The sequence below is a fragment of the Equus quagga genome, chromosome 2, assembly GCF_021613505.1.
Source record: "Equus quagga isolate Etosha38 chromosome 2, UCLA_HA_Equagga_1.0, whole genome shotgun sequence".
NCBI lineage: Eukaryota > Metazoa > Chordata > Mammalia > Perissodactyla > Equidae > Equus > Equus quagga.
Window position 1 is genome coordinate 38,736,131 of NC_060268.1, and position 20,983 is coordinate 38,757,113.

General features: G+C 45.2%; 1 protein-coding gene and 1 pseudogene across 1 annotated transcript in view; one reads left to right on the forward strand and one right to left on the reverse strand.

Annotated features, from left to right (window-relative positions):
• The window catches only part of RTF1 (RTF1 homolog, Paf1/RNA polymerase II complex component), a 42,437-nt gene extending 25,900 nt beyond the window's left edge, over positions 1-16,537 (forward strand). Inside the window, exons 5-18 of the mRNA XM_046653840.1 lie at positions 3,516-3,630; positions 4,335-4,446; positions 6,754-6,889; positions 7,386-7,563; positions 8,531-8,613; positions 9,986-10,073; positions 10,174-10,281; positions 10,857-10,934; positions 11,583-11,704; positions 11,891-11,948; positions 12,386-12,463; positions 12,938-13,033; positions 13,800-13,911; positions 14,415-16,537. Of these exons, the coding sequence (XP_046509796.1) occupies positions 3,516-3,630; positions 4,335-4,446; positions 6,754-6,889; positions 7,386-7,563; positions 8,531-8,613; positions 9,986-10,073; positions 10,174-10,281; positions 10,857-10,934; positions 11,583-11,704; positions 11,891-11,948; positions 12,386-12,463; positions 12,938-13,033; positions 13,800-13,911; positions 14,415-14,521 (1,471 nt within the window). The 3' untranslated portion in view covers positions 14,522-16,537. The remainder of the gene's footprint in view (positions 1-3,515; positions 3,631-4,334; positions 4,447-6,753; positions 6,890-7,385; positions 7,564-8,530; positions 8,614-9,985; positions 10,074-10,173; positions 10,282-10,856; positions 10,935-11,582; positions 11,705-11,890; positions 11,949-12,385; positions 12,464-12,937; positions 13,034-13,799; positions 13,912-14,414) is intronic.
• Positions 16,538-18,865: 2,328 nt separating this feature from the next.
• Positions 18,866-19,365, reverse strand: LOC124235604 (60S ribosomal protein L23a-like; annotated as a pseudogene).
• Between the last annotated feature and the right edge of the window lie 1,618 nt (positions 19,366-20,983).

Consider the following 20,983-nt stretch of genomic DNA (forward strand, 5'->3'; position numbering starts at 1 on the left):
TGTTGTTAAATTATAAGAATTCTTTATATGATCTGGTTACTAGACCCTTATCAGACGTATAATTTGCAAATATTTTCTCCTATTGTGTAGGTTGTACTTTTCACTCTCTTGATAGTGTTGCTTAATGCACAGAAATTTTTAATTTTGATAAAGTGAGATTTTTTTTCTTCCTGAAGGTTTTGGTATCATATCTCAGAATCTCTTGTCAAATCCAACATCATGGACATTTACCCCTATGTCTTCTTAAAAGAGTTGTATAGTTTTAGCTCTTATATTTAAGTCATTGATCCATTTTGAGATCATGTTTGTATGTGGTGCGAGGTAGGGATTGAACTTTATTCTTTTGCATGTAGATATCCAGTTGTCCCAGTACCACTTGTTGAAGAGACTGTTCTTTCCCCAGTCCTGGCACTATTGTCAAAAATCAGTTGTCCATAGGGGCTGCCCCGGTGGTGCAGCAGTTAAGTTCGCACGTTCTGCTTCGGTGGCCCGGGGTTCACCAGTTCGGATCGTTGGTGCGGACATGGCACCGTTTGGCAAGCCACGCTGTGGTAGGCATCCCACGTATAAAGTAGAGGAAGATGGGCACGGATGTTAGCTCAGGGCTAGTCTTCCTCAGCAAAAAGAGGAGGATTGGCAGCAGATGTTAGCTCAGGGCTAATCTTCCTCCAAAAAAAAAAAAAAATCAGTTGTCCATAGATATATGGGTTTATTTGTTGACTCTCAATTCTATACCATTGATCTGTATGTCTGTCCTTATGCCAGTACCATACTGTTTTTATTACTGTAGATATGTAGTCAGTTTTTAACTTGGGAAGTGTGGGTCCTCCAACTTTGTTCTTTTTCAAAATTGTTTTGGCTTTATGGGACCCTTTGCATTCCTATATGAATTTTAGTATCAGCTTGTCAATTTCTGCAACAACGAAGCAACTAAGATTTTTATAGGAGTTGTGTTGAGTCTATAGATCAAATTTGAGAGTATTGCTATCTTAACAATATTGTCCTTCATTCTATGAACGTGGTGTCTTTCTACTTATTTAGGTATTCTTTAATTTCTTTCAAAAGTGTTTTACAGTTTTTAATGTAAAAGTCTAGTACTTGTTTTGTTAAATTTATTCCTAAATATTTTATTCTTTTGGATGCTATTGTAAATGGAATGGTTTTCTTTGTTTCATTTTCAGATTGTTCATTGCAAGTTTATAGAAATACGATTAATTTTTGTATATGGATCCTGTACCCTGCAGCCTTGCTGAGCTCATTTGTTATTTTTAATAGTTTTCAGTGGATTTTTAAAGATTTTCTATATATAAGATCATGTAATCTGCAAAAAAAGATAAATTTTACTTCTTCCTTTCCAATATGGGTTCCTTTTATTTCTTTTTCTTGACCTCCAGTACCATGTTGAATAGAAATGTGAAAGCAGACGTCCTTTTCTTGTTCCTAGTCTTAGGGGAAAGCATTTAGTCTTTCACCATTAGGTATTATATTAATATGGTATCTTACAATGATTGATTTTCTTATGTTGAACCAACCTTGCAATTCTGGGATAAATCCCAGCTGATCATGGTGTATTGTCCTTTTTATGACTTGCTGGATCCAGCTCGCTGCTGTTTTGTTGATTTTTGTGTCAGTGTTCATGAGAAATATTGGTCTGCGCTTCTCTCTTCTTGTGATGTTACTGTCTGGTTTCAGTATCAGGATAATACTGGCCTTACAGAGTGAATTGAGAGGTGTTTCCTCCTCTTCTGTTTTTCGGAAGAGTTTGTGAAGAATTGGTATTAATTCTTGTTTAAATGTTTGGTAGAGGGGCTGGCCTGGTGGTACAGCAGTTAAGTTTGCACGTTCAGCTTCAGAGACCTGGGGTTCTCAAGTTCAGATCCTGGGTGAACACCTACCAATCGCTTGTCAAGCCATGCTGTGGCAGGCATCCCACATATAAAAAGTAGAGAAAGATGGGCATGGATGTTAGCTCAGGGCCAGTCTTCCTCAGCAAAAAGAGGATTGGGGTCAGATGTTAGCTCAGGGCTAATCTTCCTCAAAAAAAGAAAAGAAAAGAAATCAATAAATATTTGGTAGAATTCTCCAGGGAAGCCATCTGGGCCTGAGGGATTTTTTCTTGTTTTTGTGGGAAGTTTTTAAATTACTAATTCAATCTCTTATTATAGATCTATTCAGGTTTTTGTATTTCTTCTTGAGTCAGGTTTGGTGGTTGGTAAATTTCTAGAGATTTTTCCATTCCATCCAAATTACCTAATTTGTTGCCATACAATTGTTCGTAGTGTTCTCTTATGATCTTTTTTAATTTCTGGTAAGTCAATAGTGATAACTGATTTCATTCCTAATTTTAGTAATTTGGGTCTTCTCTCTTTTTTTCTTGGTCAGTCTAGCCAAAGGTTTATCAATTTTATCTTTTCAGAAAACTAACTTCTGGTTTCATTATCTTGTTTTTCTCTTTGTGTTTCATTGATTTCCACTCTAATCTTTATTAATTCTTTTCTTCTGCTTGCTTTACATTTAATTTGCTCTTCTTTTTCCACCTACTTTAAGGTGGAGGTTAAGTTATTGATTTGGAATCTGTCTTTTTTAACATAGGCTTTTACAGCAATACATTTACCTCTAGGCACTGCTTTAGCTACGTCCTATAGGTGTTGGTATGTTGTGTATTCATTTTCTGTCATCTCAAGTTATTGATTTCTTTGACCCATTGGTTATTTAGGAGTGTGTTGTGTAATTGTTAACTGTTTTTAAAAGGAGTAAATTCATAACAGTGCTCTCCTATCTCACTTTATAAAAGTACATTAACAACCTTAATAATGAGTGAAAAGGACATAAAAAATATTTGAGTACTGTGTTAAGAACTAAGTAAAATGACAATTAGGGTTAGTTTAGAGTGTTATGATAAGAGTTTAATGTTTATTATATTTCTTTATCCCTTTCATAAAGTTCCTTAAATACACACAAGAAAATTAGTTTTGTTTCATAAAAGTCTGGTTTTTATTATAAGGAGGGAGCCTAGATTGCATTTGTTTAAGAGAATAGCACATTTATTCACGTATTTGCTGGTTTGAGGGGGCATTTTTCCTAATGAAGAAAGACGGAAAGTGATATTTTTCAAATACATCTTTTGTCCTGACCACCTTAAAAATGTGATGTGGCTTTCTGTGGCTTTATTCTGTTTCTAATGGAACACCACTGGAGTTGATCCAGAAGTCAGCTGTTTTCTTCTATGACATGAAGGCTGAGGACGAGCTATGTGTTACCAACAGGATGCAGCAGTATCCTGAATGTTTTCTCTCATTTTAAGTCTATTCCAGCTTAATGTTTTCAAGTACTTTTGGTGTACTTATAGTCAGTATTTTTGTTGTACTTATAAGGTACATTTGAGTTTCATGTAGGAAGCCAAAATGTTCATTAACTCCTTCACCCTTCTTACTTCCTTTCTCCTATCTAATAGAAATCAGTCTTTACAGGTATTTCATTACCACTTAAAAACCAAACAAATATCTTTTAATCAGATTTGAAATCAAGAAAAAACTAAAAACAGCCAAAAAGAAAGAAAAGAAAGAAAAAAAGAAAAAGCAAGAAGAGGAGCAGGAGAAGAAAAAGCTGACGCAGATTCAAGAATCTCAGGTCAGAGATTCAATGATCCTTGTTATCTAAAAAGTAAAACCTCTGTTTTGAGTGTGCATGTGTGTATTTATGTAAAAGATGAGTTTATGTTGATCAGCCTTGGTCAGCTACCTTAGTCAGCTACATAGTGCAAGACTATTACGTGTTGTCTTCATCTTACAGGTTTTGTTAATCTCTGTATATATTGTTTCACCATTGGCTGCACTGTTTAACTGCTTAGGAGTTCTTCACTCAAGTCTGCATTTAAAAAGCAGCTCACTGGTGTGTGAGCATCCGTTAAGGGAAAGTTGGTAAACATCCTGTCCCAGGTAGCCAGATTGGTTATGATGTTTACTTAGGTGTATGTCATCCTGGTCTTGGTAATAAATGTAGTTGGGAAAATTAGTCGCCTCTGCATCCATCAGAAAAAACTTTGTTGACAGTATCAACATATGTTAGCTATAATATCTAGGGTGTCTTTCCAGAAAGTGTTTATTCCTATAATTCTTAAGCTTTCTGTTTGTTAGGCAGGTAAAACAGGGACTGACTTTACTGCTCTGTCCTCTTTGTCCACAAGAGGATGCTCTCTCCCCTTAAACGAGTTTCAGTTTCTGCCACCAATATAGAGTCACAGTGGAGAATTGAGTGAGTAATTGTTGGGTGTGGAAAACCTTACCATCAGCAGTTGGTAAAAGGAGCCATCCGACATATCCTTCCCTTCCCAGGTGACATCCCACAACAAGGAACGGCGTTCCAAGCGGGATGAGAAACTGGATAAGAAATCTCAAGCCATGGAGGAACTAAAGGCAGAGCGAGAAAAACGGAAGAACAGAACAGGTGAGTGGGGAAAATGTAAGGGCTGCTTTGTGTCTTTGATCATGTGATTTGACTTTGTGGTGCCCGTTGTTGTTTCCCCCTTTTTTTGCTCTTTATTATGGGAAAGTCCAGAAATACGGAGAAGAGTATAATAAACCTCCGTGAACCCATCATCATCCAGCCTCAACAGTCAGCTCATGGCCAATCTTGTTAAATCTGTATTCCCTTTTCCACGAGGTTATTTTGAAACAAATCCCAGCATCATTGTTTTTCGATTGTAAATATTTCAAGATGTATCTCTAAAAGATAAGGACTCTTTTGTTTTAAACATAACTACAATACCGATACAATACCTAAAAAATAGTAACAATGAATCCCTTAATATTATCAGATTCTAGTCACTGTTCAAATTTCTCTAGTTGTATAATTAAAATATACTAATTTGTTAGTTTGAATCAGGATCTTAAATAAAATCCACACATTGTTATTTGTTAATATGACCCTGAAGTCACTTAATCTGTAGATTTTCCTGTCCATCTCTCCTTTTTCCCCCTTGCAGTTTATTTGTTGAAAAAAACTGGGTCGTTTATCCTGTTGTTTCTCACTGATGCTGAGTTCATCCCAGTGGTGTTGTTGAATGTGTTCCTCTAGTCCCTTGAATTCCCTGTAATTTGTAGTTAGAGCGGGAGAATTGGACAAATTTGGATTTGTTCTGTGTCTCTTTTGTTTTTTGGGGAAGGCTTGGCTTTGGTGGTGGTGTCTACTTCCTTCAGGAGACACAGAATGTCTGACTGTCTCTCATTTTATGATGTTACCAGCTCCATCACTTAGCTTTTACCACAATAATGTGAAATAACAAACTGCCCCCAAACTCAGATCAACAGTCACTTGTTCCTGCTCATGCATCTGCATTTTAGAAAAGACTGTCATTTCCCCATTGAATGGTCTCGACACTCGTGTCAAAAATCATTTGACCATATATGCAAGTGTTTATTTCTGGCTCTCTCTTCCATTGGTCCATGTGGCTGTTTTTCAAATGAATGTTTTAAAGTCACTAATGGTTGCATTTTGTGTACTGTGGCATCAGATGAATACTTTGTTTCATTTTGCTTGTGAAGTGTAGGGATGACTTTTTTAATTATTTTGTTTCATGATTATATATACTACAAAGTTTCAAAGTCAAATCTGTTAAACACAGTGTATTCAAAGAAGTTTAGCATCCATATCTTTCTATTCACCGTTTGCCTCCTTCCCATAATAGGCAAACACCTCCCATCTTAGATTAATGGTAGCACACTATACACACTTTTCTCTACCTTGCTTTTTTCACTTTACTGTATATGCTAGATATCACTCCTTAGTTTCTATGCTGAGCAGTACTTGGTAGACTACCTGTTTCTGTAAATAAAATTTTGTTGAAATACAGCAATGCCTGTTCATTTCATAATTGTCTATGGCTGCTTTCTGTCTATAACAGCAAACTTGAGTCGTTAAGACAGTGACCATATAAAGCACAAACCTAAAATATTTACTATCTGTCCCTTTAAAAAACCTTTTCTGGGGGCTGGCCCCGTGGCCGAGTGGTTAAGTTCGCTCACTCTGCTGCAGGCGGCCCAGTGTTTCGTTGGTTCGAATCCTGGGCGTGGACATGGCACTGCTCATCAGACCACGCTGAGGCAGCGTCCCACATACCACAACTAGAAGGACCCACAACGAAATATACAACTATGTACTGGGGGGGCTTTGGGGAGAAAAAGGAGAAAAATTAAAAAAATAAATAAAAAATAAAAAAACCCTTTTCTGTCTCAAAATGTAGTATAATGGCTCACTCCTTTTTTCATATCTGCATAGTAGTCCATTGGGTAGATGTACCAGCAGTGATTCAGGCACTCCCCTATGTGGATATTTGGGTTGTTTTCAGTCTTCTGCTATTATAAATATTATTTTGAATTTTGTAAATTCAAAATAAAGTTTCCTCAAAGATTCTCGGAAGACATCATAAATTTTTCCCCCATATTTCCTGCCCATCTTTGGGTGTCTTGAGTGCGATAAAAGACAACTGTGAGTAGACTTGGTGACCCTTTCTGCCCACTTAGTGACAGTCTTTCAGCCCTTTTTTTGTGTGTTGGGGATTGACATTTGGTGCCTGAATGATTTGAACTCTGGTTTAACTCACTTCTGCATGTAGCCCAAGTAATCATAGTCCAGTCCGGAGAGGATAGAGTTATATATTGAGTCCTTTTCCATGTGCCAGTTCTTTTTCAAGGATGAAAGATGTTTCAGCTTCTTATGAAGAGAACCTAAATAAACATTTCCTTTTCTTTTTAGCTGAGCTCCTCGCCAAAAAACAGCCATTAAAAACCAGTGAGGTGTACTCTGACGATGAGGAGGAGGAAGAGGACGACAAGTCCAGTGAAAAGTCAGACCGTTCGTCTCGAACATCGTCGTCTGATGAAGAGGAGGAGTAAGCTGTGTGCATTTTGGTCTAGTAGTCAGGATGGGTGGGGTTTTTGAGGAGAAGTTGAGTGTAGTTTCCAGAATCTCCCAGTTTGGGCTGTGAACTTTGTTTGATTCATACCCTGAATTTCTAACTGAGTTCCCCAGTACCTCAGCCCAAACATATGCTCCTGCCTTTAGCTCTTAGCCTGCACCCCTGGACACTTCATCTGGACCTGGCAGGTAGGAACTGACTTCATGTCACCTTCATCTTGGCCAGGAGCTTCCATTAGTTTTCTTACTCTGATAGGTTCTCTGAGATGGCAGCCTTATTCAAGACAGTTCACACTACTGATTAGGAACAGGACTCTATTACCACTCTTTCCTCTTGCTTCATTTATTTCTCCTACTGCGTTAATCACATGTACTTTGGTTGAGTTAAGTTTTAAGAAGATAATATTATTTATTTATCTTGATCTGTTTCTATTATGAACATTTTCCCCAGTGCCCTTTGTTCCTCACAGGAAAGAAGAGATCCCACCAAAATCACAACCAGTCTCCTTACCTGAGGAATTGAATCGAGTTCGATTATCACGGCATAAGCTAGAACGCTGGTGTCACATGCCCTTCTTTGCTAAAACTGTCACAGGATGTTTTGTACGGATTGGCATTGGAAACCACAACAGCAAACCAGTTTACCGGGTCAGTGTTTCTTTCCTTGGACAGTTGTCCATGTTTTAAATATAATGATTCTTGACGGGGAGTAGGAGCTACTGAACAAATCTGTCACTCTTCTGCCACCATTTTATGGGAAAATAGACTCCAGTCGAGGTACCTGTAGAAGAGTGACAATCTGAGGTAACCAGGGATCATGCATGACCTGTTGCCAGGAGGAGTGCTTGGAGCTAAAGGGACTGGTGGGTTTGGATTTAGAATAATTTTCTCTATCCTCCTTCCATATAAAAGCAAGAAGGGAGACATTTATGAAGTATTTGTTGGGAGTTCTGTAATCTGGAGAAGCTTTGTGCATTTGAAAAATAAATAAGTCAAAATTTTCCATGTTACAAAGTAAGTACCTTCTGGAACAGGTAATTATATTGAGGTTTAAAAAAAAATCCCTCCAACCTAGTAGAGGTTATTTTATAGGTCCCAGCATTGCTTCTGTAGTCTGGATGGCTGGAACATAGCTGTTTGATATTTTTCTTTTTGCATTTGTTTTTATTCTGGGTTGTATGGTTTTAACACATGTTTACCTCCTTCTGTGAAGACCAGCTATACCGTGTCCCGTAAAGCTTGGCAACAGAAACTGACCTCCGTAGTCTTCACATTTGGTTTCCCAGTGTGCTTCGTTCCTCACAGGAACATAAAACTGACCTCTGAAATCCCAAGTACATCCCCTAGGAAGGTAGAATTAAGTTGGAGGGGAAGCTTCTAATGACTTCCGCTGGGCTAACTGCCTCCTCTCCTGGCACTTCCTTACTCTGGGCATGGGCTCCTGCTGGTTGGCAGTCTGAGTTCTAAACTTGAGAAAGATGCCTGAACACCTGGCAGCTGTGGCCTCCCCTCAGTGCAGGGTTTCTTATCCTCGTTCAGGAAGACAGAGCCAAAGAGAGTGGCATGGAGAGCTCTGAAAGAGTCTGTTCTTGACCAGCGTCTCTGTCCTTCACAGGTTGCTGAGATCACTGGTGTTGTGGAAACTGCCAAAGTTTACCAGCTTGGTGGCACCAGAACAAACAAAGGGCTACAACTACGGTAGGAGAGGTGCTTCCGTGGCAGCTTCTGCTCCCACTGCAAACAGGCACTGCCTGTTGGGCTGTGACTCTCTCCCAATGTGATCTTTCTTGTTACAGCGAACACTGTTGTCCCCACAGGGGACTCAGAGGGAAACTTGTATTCTGTCTTTGCCTATAGGGAAAGTAGGATCTCTCTCTCTCTGGGGGAAGTCGGGATGTGAAACAGGAGATAGAAGGAAAAGGTCAGGTTGTGAGAGCTCCTCCTCCCAGAGCCCTGCAGGCATTGCCTCAGTGAGCCTGGTCAGGAGGCTGGCTTCTGGTCCTGCCTCTGTCACTAACTCACCCATCTTTGACTAGTCAGATCACCCTTCCAGACTTAGTTTCCTCTTCAGTAATAGGATGTGTACTGAATGCCTGCTATGGGCCACTGTTCTAGGCATCAGGATAGAGGCGAGAACAAGATAAACACACACAATTCCTGCCCTCTTGGAGCCTGAAAATTCTAAAGATCCCGTATAGGAAGGAAGAGAGGCAGTTTGCCAGGATCACTGCAAATAGCAGGTGATGGGCATGGCTCTACCAAGGCCTAATTTGGTCTCTATGGAAGCTCCATTCCTTTTTCCCATCCCCATCTTCTCTCCTGGTCTGTTTAAAAAGAACCAGTTTGTAGGCAGTGGCCACAACATGCAGAGAGTGACCGTCCCTAGGAGAATAGCACTGAGTCACTTAACTTTGCCGGCACAGGGCTTAGTAGAAAGGCAGTGTTCGGGCCAGCCCCGTGGCCGAGTGGTTAGGTTGGCCTGGTCTATTTTGACAGGTCAGGGTTTCCCCGATTCAGATCCTGAGAGCAGACCTAGCACTGCTCATCAGGCCATGCTGAGGCGGCGTCCCACAGAGCAGAACTAGAAGGACCTACAAGTAGGGTATACAACTATGTGCTGGGGGGCTTTGGGGAGGAGGAGAAGAAGAAGAAAACCAGAAAGGCAGTGTTCTTCGTCTGTAGGGAATAGGGTGTCTTTGCCATTCAGGTATATACATGATATTTCATATTCTTGATGCCAGTTGACTGTGAGGGATTTTCCTGTGAATGGGCTTCTGCAGCGCCGGCCGAGTCTGTTTCCAGCGCAGGCTTTGATTCTTAACCCTGGCTGCCCATTGGAACAACGTGGGGGGTTTCATTTGTTTAATTTTGGTGCCTCGTTCCTACTCCCAGAGACTCTGATTCCGTTGATCTAGAGTGGTGCTTTGGAATTTTTATAAGTCTTCCTAGATGATTCTAAAGGGTAGCCAGGATTGAGACTCACAGAGAAGGTAGTACAGTCTGGTAGGGCTGCTTTGCTGGTGCTACAGTCAACATATCTATTTTTGGAGATGCTGTCTTTTTTATGTAGGCATGGCAATGACCAACGCGTGTTCCGCCTAGAGTTCGTCTCAAACCAGGAATTCACTGAAAGCGAATTTATGAAGTGGAAAGAAGCGGTAAGTGGATAGACAGCACCTGGCAGTTGTTCATGAAAACACTGAGAGTGTCTCTTTCCAAAATCCCTTATTAATAACCTTTTATCATGTTTTGGTGCAGATGTTCTCTGCTGGCATGCAGTTGCCCACTCTAGATGAAATCAATAAGAAGGAATTATCTATTAAAGAAGCTCTTAATTATAAATTCAACGATCAGGACATTGAAGAGGTAAGAAACCTGGTACCCTAGAGCCTGGAGGTTCATCAAGAACCACTGTTAGAGCAGATCATGACTTTCTTTTCTTTCCGGATATCTTGACATTTTTAGCCCTGCTAATATCGCATGAGGCTGAGGGAATTAAACTGATACTGTTATCTTATTATTTGTAGTTCATCAAGATTTTTTCTGTACATTCTCATTTGAAGTCATAGACTAAAGAAGTGTATTCTGGATTCAGGCTCTGCCAGGCTTGGTCCTTAAGAGTTTTCTTTCTTCAAACATTTTGGTAAAATTCTTTGATCTCTGTTCTCTTGGACAGTGGCTGGCCTTACAGTGGCCAGGCCCCTGGGCTGCTGCTGTTTATTGGTGCATGTTCCTTCAGACTGTCCCAGAAAAATCTCCGTGACCCGGGAAGCAGCATAGTATCCCTTGGAATGAACTCCCTCTCTCTCTCTGGGGCGTGACACTGCTATAGGAAGAGCAGTCCTCTTAACTTGCTGTTTGCCTCCAAAATGAGCTCACTTAGCCTGTCTACAAAAATAGTGTAGGAATACCTCACTGCTGGTATCTCCTCTCTGGTACAGATTGTAAAAGAGAAAGAGAGGTTCAGGAAAGCCCCACCCAACTACGCTATGAAGAAGACTCAGCTGCTAAAGGAAAAGGTAAGGATGTACTGACAGACACATGTTTCTCCCCGTCCTGTAAGGAGATGTGGAAATCAAATGCGTTCACCCTCTTGCCCCAGTTACTGGTGGCAGGATTGGGAGATAACGCTGGACTTGAACGCAAGCAGCACAGTGTTTTCTTGGCACCTGGGCAGCATTCCGTGGCCACTTTCCTTTCTGTAAGTTAAAACTGATCTTGCTCGTTCCAGGCTCCCTACTTTCTAGTCTCTGTAGTTTCATGTGTAATAAGGTAGACCCCAGGGTGTGTCAGCACTGAGTCTGACCAGACAAATGATACGGCCAGGCCCAGCTGCGGTGGGTAGTTTTCCATTCTTCACATCAGGATGGGATGAGCCTTGTGAGGGTGAGCTAGCCATATGGGGCCTGCGTTCTGAGATTAATGGTACACATCACTGCTAACCGGTGGTCCCAGAACCGGTGGTCCCAGAGCCAGATGGCTATATGGGAAGATGTTACCACTACAATAAAAGATATACCTTGCGTTTGAAAAGTTTGTTTTCAACATTCTTTCACGTCTCCTGTCATTTGTTCATCACATGAAATATCTTTCCTGTGCTGGAAGTAAGGGGACACTTGATATAGGGCCAGTCATAGCCAAAATCTCATACTTTTCTCTGTGTGCAGGCCATGGCTGAGGACCTCGGGGATCAGGACAAGGCCAAACAAATCCAAGACCAGCTGAACGAGCTGGAGGAGCGGGCAGAGGCCCTGGACCGCCAGCGGACCAAGAACATATCTGCTATCAGGTGTGTCATGGAGCCTGTTTTGATTGGGCTGCATCCTTGGCCCACAGACCTTGCCACAGTTATCCGGCCAGCCTGTGGCCTTGTACATGCTGTGCTGCACTGGCTCCGCATATCTCTGGGTCAGGCTCAGTGGTTCCCTCCCTGCTCTCACAGACCACTGACTCATCCCTCTTACTCACTCCACAGTTATATCAACCAGCGGAACCGGGAGTGGAACATTGTGGAGTCTGAGAAGGCCCTTGTGGTGAGTGACACAACTTTATCTGGATCACTGAAAACAATTTTAGTTAATAAAATGATGAGATCTTGTCTACATCTTTCTTGAGTTTATTTTTACATTATTGAAGTAATTTGTACACTAAACATACCTGTGATCTCTATGTGCACCTACACCTATATAATTTTATTAATTTGTAATGCAAAGCAGTAGTCTTCTGCGTGGTCTTACCCCTCCCATCCTTAGATTCTACTCCATAGGTATTCATTTTGATAGATTTCTAGTTTTGTTCTTTTGGTGGTTGTTCCTGTATGTTCTCTGGTGTTCTTGAAGGGAAAAGGGTGATAGACAGCTTTTGACTTTTTTCAAGCCCTTGCAAAGACTGTTATTTATATGTAAGCTTATGTTGAATGAGAGGAGGGGGGAAGGAGATAGTGTTCTGTAGTGCATGCTGTCTATTTCAGGCTGAAAGTCACAACATGAAAAACCAACAGATGGATCCCTTTACCAGGCGGCAGTGCAAACCTACCATCGTTTCTAACGTGAGTGCCTAAAGAGGACGTTTCTAGTCGGGACCTAGATTCTGGGACATAAAATAAATTCCACTAGGAGATTAATAAGGAAGTTAAAAATAATGTTGTCTTAGTGGGATTTGCTTGCTTCAAACTCTTGGGTCTGGATACGTCCTTTTTTATCTTGCTATAGGACGTATAGGTGGTGAAAACCTGGCATGGATTTATAGAAACCTGTGGACTACACCCCCTGAGCCAGTGGGTTTACCAGTGCAGCAGCTGTTAGGACTGTGTGGGCTGGGTCACACAGTTAGGACCAGGCTGGGCTGGGCTTGGCTTCAAAGCTTTTAATTGCCTCTTTTCCGCCGCTTTGAGAACCCTGCTAAGCTGCTGATGGGTCCACTGCAGTGCTTGTGATGTTAGTAGTGGTAGGTGGGAAAAAATCTGGCAGTAGGACTGTGTGAGTGTTGAACAATCTCTAAAGTAACTTATTTTCTCTCTCAGTCCAGAGACCCAGCTGTTCAAGCTGCCATCTTGGCCCAGCTGAATGCAAAGTATGGTTCTGGAGTGTTACCAGATGCTCCAAAGGAAATGAGCAAGGCAAGTGCAATACCGCCTGCCCCGTGGCCTGCAGAGCTTGGCTCCTGGCCCGACACCAGAATGAGCACCTCGCCTAGTTTGGGCTTGGTTTTCCCAGCTGGAAGAACATGGGGTCCCACTTGCCATCCTTCCTCCATCCCAATTATTCACAAATGTAATAAACAGCTGTTGAATTTTGGTCAGGCGACCTAAATTCTAAACCCAGCACTACCACTTCACTGAAGCCTTGACTGCGGCTGTAGGCAGCTGACATCCAGCCCTCTGATCCACGTTTCTCATACATAAAATGGGGATGATACTCTATTCCCTGCCTCCCTCACAGGATGATTAGGGGGGCAGAGGACGTGTAAGGATCAGACGCTTGTGAAAGTAAAAGCTCTTTGAAAACTAAAATGTTAAACCCCGAGAAACTGCCCATTTAGAAGCAGCTTTCTGCCTAAGTGAGGTCTTTCCCGGGGGAGCCCGGACTGTCCCAGGAGTTCCTGAAATCTTGAGTCAGAATGTGGCTTGTTGTCTTAAGCCCAGTCTTTCAACCCTCACCCCACAGACGTGGGCCTTCCCTCTCCTCTTTGCATTTAGGCTTCAGAGAAGAAACCTCTTTCTCTGCAGCCTCTCCTGTCCTCCCTCTGAGAGAAGGAATCCGAAAAGGGCCTTAGTAGGAAGAGCTAATGAACTTGAGCAAAAGCTTTTGCCATTAGTAGCTGCTGCTTCTTGAAGTCCACTTAGGGGTGTGTTTTCGTGATTAGTTTTTCTCTTCACATTGCAGGGTCAGGGAAAGGATAAAGATTTGAATTCTAAGTCAGCCAGTGACCTCTCAGAAGACTTGTTCAAAGTACATGATTTCGATGTGAAGATTGATTTACAAGTTCCCAGCTCAGGTAGGTAAAGGTGGGGAGTGGCGATGGCCGAGGACCAGCTGGCTCCATGGCTCTCAGCGTGGAGGCCAGATTAGGAAGCCATGAGAGTGTCTGCTCATCAGTGTTTATAGAGGCCAGAATACGACAGGCCGCAGCTATGTTCTGAGAGGGAACAGAGACAGGAAGGCCACCTGAAGGAGTGAAGTGCAAGACTAAAAGGACTTTGGGGGCTGGCCTGGTGGTGTAGTGGTTAAGTTCGGGCACTCTGCTTTGGCAGCCCAGCGTTTGTGGGTTCGGATCCCAGACACAGACCTACACACTGCTCATCAAGCCATGCTGTGGAGGTGTCCCACATACAAAATAGAGGAAGATGGGCACAGATGTTAGCTCAGGGACAGTCTTCCTCAGCAAAAAGAGGAAGATTGGCAAGAGATGTCAGCTCAGAGCTGATCTTCGTCACCAAAATAAATAAATAAAGGACTCTGTAGGTACTTTAGATGCCAATTTTCTCTTCTTTCTCATAGAGTCAAAGGCTTTGGCCATCACCTCCAAGGCTCCGCCAGCCAAGGACGGGGCTCCCAGGAGATCTCTGAACTTGGAAGACTACAAAAAGCGACGGGGGCTTATTTGAGCACACCCAGCCTGCTGCTCCTGACCCTGCATGCCCCATCACAGTGTCCCACCTTGCCTCTTTTCCTTTCATTTGCCCTCTTTGGGCTGGAGCAGCAGTAGAACTGGGAAGAGACTCTGAACTGCCAGTCATCTGTAATATAAACCATTTGCTGTATAGACCTCCCTTGTCTGTACCATCTCCCACCAACTCCCAGGCCCCACCCAGTGTGGACCTGGGCTCTCTTGGGCTTTATCCATGTCTTTAGATTTGTGTTTGGCTTTTTTTTTTTTTTTTTTTTTAAACCAGCACCGTTCATTGGCCACTCTGCACGCATTCAGTATTACCGTGGAGCTGGGATTCTTGCTGAGCCCCTGGTGGCGACAGCAGCAACACTGGGCAGTCTCCTCTGCCGGCTGCCGTGGACCCAACCTTTGAACGTTTGGCACCGACCCTTGTGGAGGGAGAGGGGACTGGGCACCTGCAGTCCTGCTTCCTCTCTCCTCCTCTGTCTCTGCTTCCCATCTCTGTGGAAGAGAGGTTTTCAAAACCAATTTAGTTTCCAAAAAGTGTACATTTGTCGGGGCGGGGGGGGGTCTGTTTGAGAGAGAGAGAGTGTGTGTGTGTGTATGTGTCTGTAAGTGTGTGGATTTTTTTATCATTTTTTTAAAATGCAGTACTCTTTGTATCACGTCCGTCATGGGTCTATAGCTGTTTCAGATTTTTTTCAGCTGTACTTGAGCATCTGAAACTGCAAAGAAAGAAACTCATTAAATGTGATTCTTCTTACTAAACAGGCCTGACTGCTGTAGCTGTGTAACCTCCCTCCCCCTCCTCCTCCCAGCACCTCCCCACCTCGAGGAAACTCCCCAGTGTGGCCCATGCCCTGTACGCTGTGTCCTGGCAGGTGGGAGGGCAGCCCACGCCAGGTGCTGGGGAGGGCAGTGCAGGCGTCCTGCTCATCCCCTGGGTACAGCCCACAGCTTCTTAGCTGAACCTGGAGTACGTCTCTTTCCCACTCCGTGTACTTGTCTCTTCCTAGTGATTCTGTTTTGCTGTTTCAGCAAGAATAACATTTTGTTTTGTTTTTAAGAGAAAGTATTCAACGTGAATGTGGAGAGAACGAACACAAAAAGATCTAGGTTGCAGATGTTACAAGCATGTGCAGTTCTGTGTGTGTGTATCCATATATATATATGGTGAGCATATATATTGTTGTGCAGCTAGGGTGAGGCCAGCAACGTGTGTATGTCTTTATGAAATGTTTGAAAAGAGATAAGCTGACTGCTTGATAATCATTCTCAGGTGTAAAGCTCCAAGTGTAAATAAAAGTGGCATTTAACAAATCTTTTCAGAACAAAGTACAGCTGACTATATATACCAAGAACTAAGCTAAAGGAGCAGCTGAGAGCTGCCGACTCCCACGGAGGGAGAGGAACCCAGAAGCCCTGCAGTGTGCTCCATCCTGCTCTCCTGTAAGGAGGTGGGATGACGGGAAATCATGGAGTCAATTTGTATTTAAACATAAAAATGAAATTGGTAACTCTTCTGGGTTCACTAGAGCCTCAGTGTTGCTTTAACTTAGTTTACACTTTTTTATTTTAAAAAAAGCAGCAATGGATGGTTTTTAAAAAGTATTGTGACTGTAAAATTGATAAATATGACTAACACAGCTATGTGGTAGCTGTGACACAGTTTGTTTGGGCAAAGGAGTGGTGATGGACTCATTAAAATCATATATACTTGAATAGTCCATTGACCGAAACCCTTTACAGACTATTGTGTAAATGTGGAATCACAGACTGTTAAACATTGCCTGGACTCCGGCGGAGTCCCAGAGGCTGCTGGGACCTCTCCTATCATGACAAACTTGGACTTCTTTTTCTTTCTGGTTTTAAAAGACATGAAATTATAGAATCCATATAATTTGCTGGAGTCATTCTGATCCACCATGTAGATCTGTATTTAGTATCATTTGGATTTGGAGAAGTGTCGATTACATTATGGCTGTGTAATAAAATTTTTATTAAAACTGCATCACACTGTAGCCCCTTTGCCACTGCCTCCCCACGTGCAGCTGCTGAAACTTGGAGATGCCAAAACAGCAGGGAGAAAAGCCAACCAAAGAAGACTGAAAGTCACCTTCCCACCTGGGTGGCCTGCTTGGTGATGGAATCGAGACGGGGACTTGTCTCCAGTCTCAGCGGAGGCAGGGCCTCGGAGCTGAGGTCTTGACCGGGCTCAAGACGCTGGCTCTGTCCCACCAGCTGGGCTGCTGAGTGCTTCACAGTCTCTTGTGCTGGGGAGCTGCTGCGGCTGCCCCTACTCCACCCCCACCCCACGTAGTTTCAGTGTTGAAGGGTGCGGCACCTAATGCTGTTTTTTCACTTCCTTCCAAAAAGCAAGAAGGCCAACGTCCATATGCCTAGTTCACCATCTACAGGTCTGTTTGTCTGTCTTGCTTCTGACAGGTGCAGGGAAAGTCTGCTGCCTGCAACTTCCCTTCAAAGAATGCTTTTGTTTTCTTGTTTCTGTGAAGTCCTGAGCTGTCACTCAAAACTGTACAGATATTTGTAAATAAACTTTATGCCCTGTTTTAACAAGGGGATCACACTGAGTCCAAAGATTGCATCCCGAGTGGCAACTCTCAAAGTCATGTTTTGAAAGTCCAAGCAAGCCTCTCTTTTGCTTCCTTTCTCTCCGTCCCCTTCTCTTAACTGTCCGCCCCCAAAGTGAAAGTGGCTGTTTCAACCCTCCAGCAGCCTGGTTCCCCAGAAGCCTCTCTGGTATGTCGTAGTTGTCTAGACCCAGGGCACCCTCCAATTGGCCTGATTGACTTCCTGCTTTGGAAGATACCGACAAGCTTTAATGGAACGAGGTCGGCCCTGGAACCCTGCCTAACTGGTGAGAGTCTGGTCCTTCCAGCTTTCATTTGGCCTAAGCGCAGTTCCTCTACTATCCTGTTTTCTGCCTATTGTGAGTGCAAAGGGGGAACCCAGGGGCTGTGAGTGTGGCTACGGAGGAAATATTGATATCCTTCCCACAGCCTTCAAGCTGGGGAGATCTGTAGGGACGCCACACCCCCAGTGCCTGAAGCTGCGTCTCAGACCTCTCTGACCATGTTTTAGCTAGGAAGCAAGATTCTGTATCATCTACTCCCCTTTAGAGCTGGGAAGGTTGGAGGTGACAGTCACGATAGAAGGAGCCCAGTCCAAGCCTGCCTCTGGTGTTGAGAGAGGTGGGTCCCTGGGGCTCACTCAGCTGCTGCATCCCATGAGGTTTTCTCCAACTCCCTGCTGCTCCTGCTACCCGCCTGTTGGGAGCAGTGGGCTCCCTTGGGTTCTAGAGAGCAGGGATTCTGAGCAGAGGACAGCCTAGTCCACTTATCTCCCAGAATCTGGTGCTATGGGGCAGCCATAGCTGCCTAGCTTGGGGAGCAAGGGAGCTGACTGCCTGGGAGAGAGGGATGCAGAGGGAAGAGGGGTACAGCGTCAGTCAACTTCGTCTTCCGGAGTTGAGGGGAGGGGTGGCTGTCCTCAGGAAATCCTGAGTGGTGGTGTCCAGCAGCTTTCTGGAGCAGAGCAGGGAAGCCAGCAACCCCCAGCTCAGAGTTTTTTGTGTGTGACTTCCCCGACCAAAGTGGGCCACTGAGCTCCCTTGGGGAGGAGAGTTTTGGGGGGCTGGAGGGAACAGCGGCAGCCTGCCTTCTCTGTAAGGTTCCCCAGGCCAGCCCCTGTGCCGCTGAGTGGACCCTGGAGGTGGGGTTTCTTGGCCCAGCGAAGGGGCTTAGCCTCTGTAGCATAGGCTCATTTAGGGCTTACAGATGGTGCTCTGGACCCGAGGGTGAGCCACAAGACACAGGCTCAGTGCAGGGTTCATATCCCAGCTCTGCCACACATGACCTGGGGCTGAGCTAGTTAACTCCTCTGAGCTGCAGTTCCCCATCTTTAATAGAAGATCTGTCAGGATTGTGTTAAAGATTAAGTCTTCCTTTCCCCAGTGGGGGTCTGGTAAATGCTGTTGTTAGTGAGAGTGGAAGCCACTGGGCCTCAGAGGAGAGACTGTGGGGCAGAGTGGCAGGGGTGGGGATAGAGGGGGCAGCCAGGAGAGGCAGGGGGCGCGGCAGCTGCAAGAGAACAGCCCCAGCCTGGGCGTGGGGCAGAGGCACCACCAGAAGCTGGAGTGCTCAGCCCAGAGACTCCTGGCAGCCCCTACCTCGGGGCCAAGAAACCCTCCTCCAGGTTGAGGTTCCCACAGGTGGGCGCTGGGGCGGGCTGCCCTGGGGAACCACCCAGAGAAGCAGACCTGCCATTGGCCTGCCTCTTTTTTTTTTTATAGTGAAAAAAAACTTGCATTTAGAATTAGCCAGCTGGACTCAGTTTAGATGATCCCAATTTTGTTGGCAACATCCGAAGCATCTTAGTCAGGAGCCAGTAGAACATATGCCTTCTTCTCTCCATCAGGCCTGATCAGGGTGTTGACCTTGGCCACATCAATGTCACAGAGCTTCTTTACAGCCTGTTTGATCTGATGCTTGTTGGCCTTGACATCCACGATGAACACAAGTGTGTTGTTGTCTTCTATCTTCTTCACGGCTGATTCAGTGGTCAAGGGGAACTTGATGATGGCATAGCGGTCACGCTTGTTTCTTCGCGGGCGCTCTTCCGAGGATACTTGGGTTGCCTTCGGAGCCGCAGTGTCTTGGGCCGTCGGAAGGTGGGTGAGGTACGGATCTTCTTTTTTTTGTGGCTCTGGACACCTTTTAGCACAGCTTTCTTGGCCTTCAAAGCCTTTGCTTTGGCTTCGGCTTTGGGAGGGGCAGGGGCTTCCTTCTTCGCTTTCGGCGCCATCTTCCTGGCCTGCCTCTTGTTGCTGCTATTCTCTCCAGCCCCGAAAAACACCCCTTCTTTGCAGATGGCCAGGCTGAAAACGTCATCCTGCTCCCAGCCATCATTGACTCCGAAGGTCACCACCGCCACCTGGCAACCACCAAGAGTGTTTAAAACATAAAAACAATACCCTACCGGAAAATAACTGTAAAGAAGTCTAACAAAATTCTGATCCTTCTCGTGGTGGCTAACTATCTCTGTACCTTCTTCAAAACATCAGGGGTTTTTTTCCTCCACTCTTTTAGCTGTTGAAGACCCTGCTTTGCTCAGCACACACATCTTGCTAGGCCACACACACATTCACCTTGCCTGGAACGCACTGGCTATGTATCTCCATCCATTTTCCTGGAGAACGCCTCCTCGTCTTTCAGCGCTCAGCTGAAAAGTCACCTCTTCCGGGAAGCCTTCCCGGATCTCCTTCTCCCGCTCGGGTTTGGGAGCACCTCCAGGCGGCTCACTCACCACGCTGTACTGTTATTTGTGAGTCTGCACCCCTAGTCTGGAAGCTGCTTGTGTCTGCCGCATTTTTCTCCATAGCCCCAGCACCCAGCGCCGCCTGGCACTTAGTTAATGCCCAATAAACGTGGTGGAGGGAAGAGGGGCGGGGGGAAAGCGGGAGCGGCAACGTTCTGGGGCGTTCAACCCCACCGCGCCGCTCCCATCCTGTTCCCGGACCGCAGCGCATGCGGGAATGAAACCCCGGGGCGCGGACGCCGCCCGCAGGAGCAGCCCGGGACGCCAGTCCTGTGGGTTCCACCCGAGGCCGCGAGAAACCGCGGCGTCAGGTGGAAGCGGGTGCGCCGCGGACCGGGCACTCCCTCCCCGGACCCGGAGTCTGCGCGCCGCTTCCCGGCGGCTCCCGGTTCTTCCTCCGCTGGATGCTCTGTGGACTTGGTCGCGGAGCACTGGGGCGGAGGTCACGAGGGCAGGCAGAGAGATCACACATGGAATCGGGCTGCGCCCACCCGCTGCGGTCACAAAATTGGGGAGGTGCCCTGGTGGGGACATGGGGGGCCGAGCCGTCGGTGCAGTCTGAGCCGCGTTCTTAGAGCAGTCGCCTCGACACCGTCCCTGACCTCAGATGCTCCCGGTCCCTTCTGCCTCCGCTTGGCCACTGGGAGAGACTTTGCGGGTTCTGAGTTCTGGAGAGAGGGAGCAGGGAGAACCACAGGAACACAGGCTCCTGGGAGGAATGGGGAACCTTGTTTCTGAAGTGTGTCAGGAGAGAAAATGTTCTTCTTGCGCATACACAGGCGTGGTGACACATTTTGTTCGTTTTTGATTAGAGTGACTCAGAGGATGGAGGGTCATCGAATGCTGCTAGATCGCTAGTCCTGTTAAACTATCCTAACACCCAATCCCAGAATATTCCCACGAAGTCTATCTATTATGGGGCCGGTGATTGTGGGGAGGAGAAACCCAGAGGCAGGGAAAGGGGTGTGGGGCTGTCAGGTGAATACAGCCACTTGCTCCTCTCCCCAGGAGGAAGGAGACCTCCCATTCTTCCCCAGACTCACGTGTCCGTTGGCCCTGGCTCTGGCCAGCCCCCCAGCACCCTCTCTGCTATGCTCTGGGCAGAGAAGGGCATCAGACT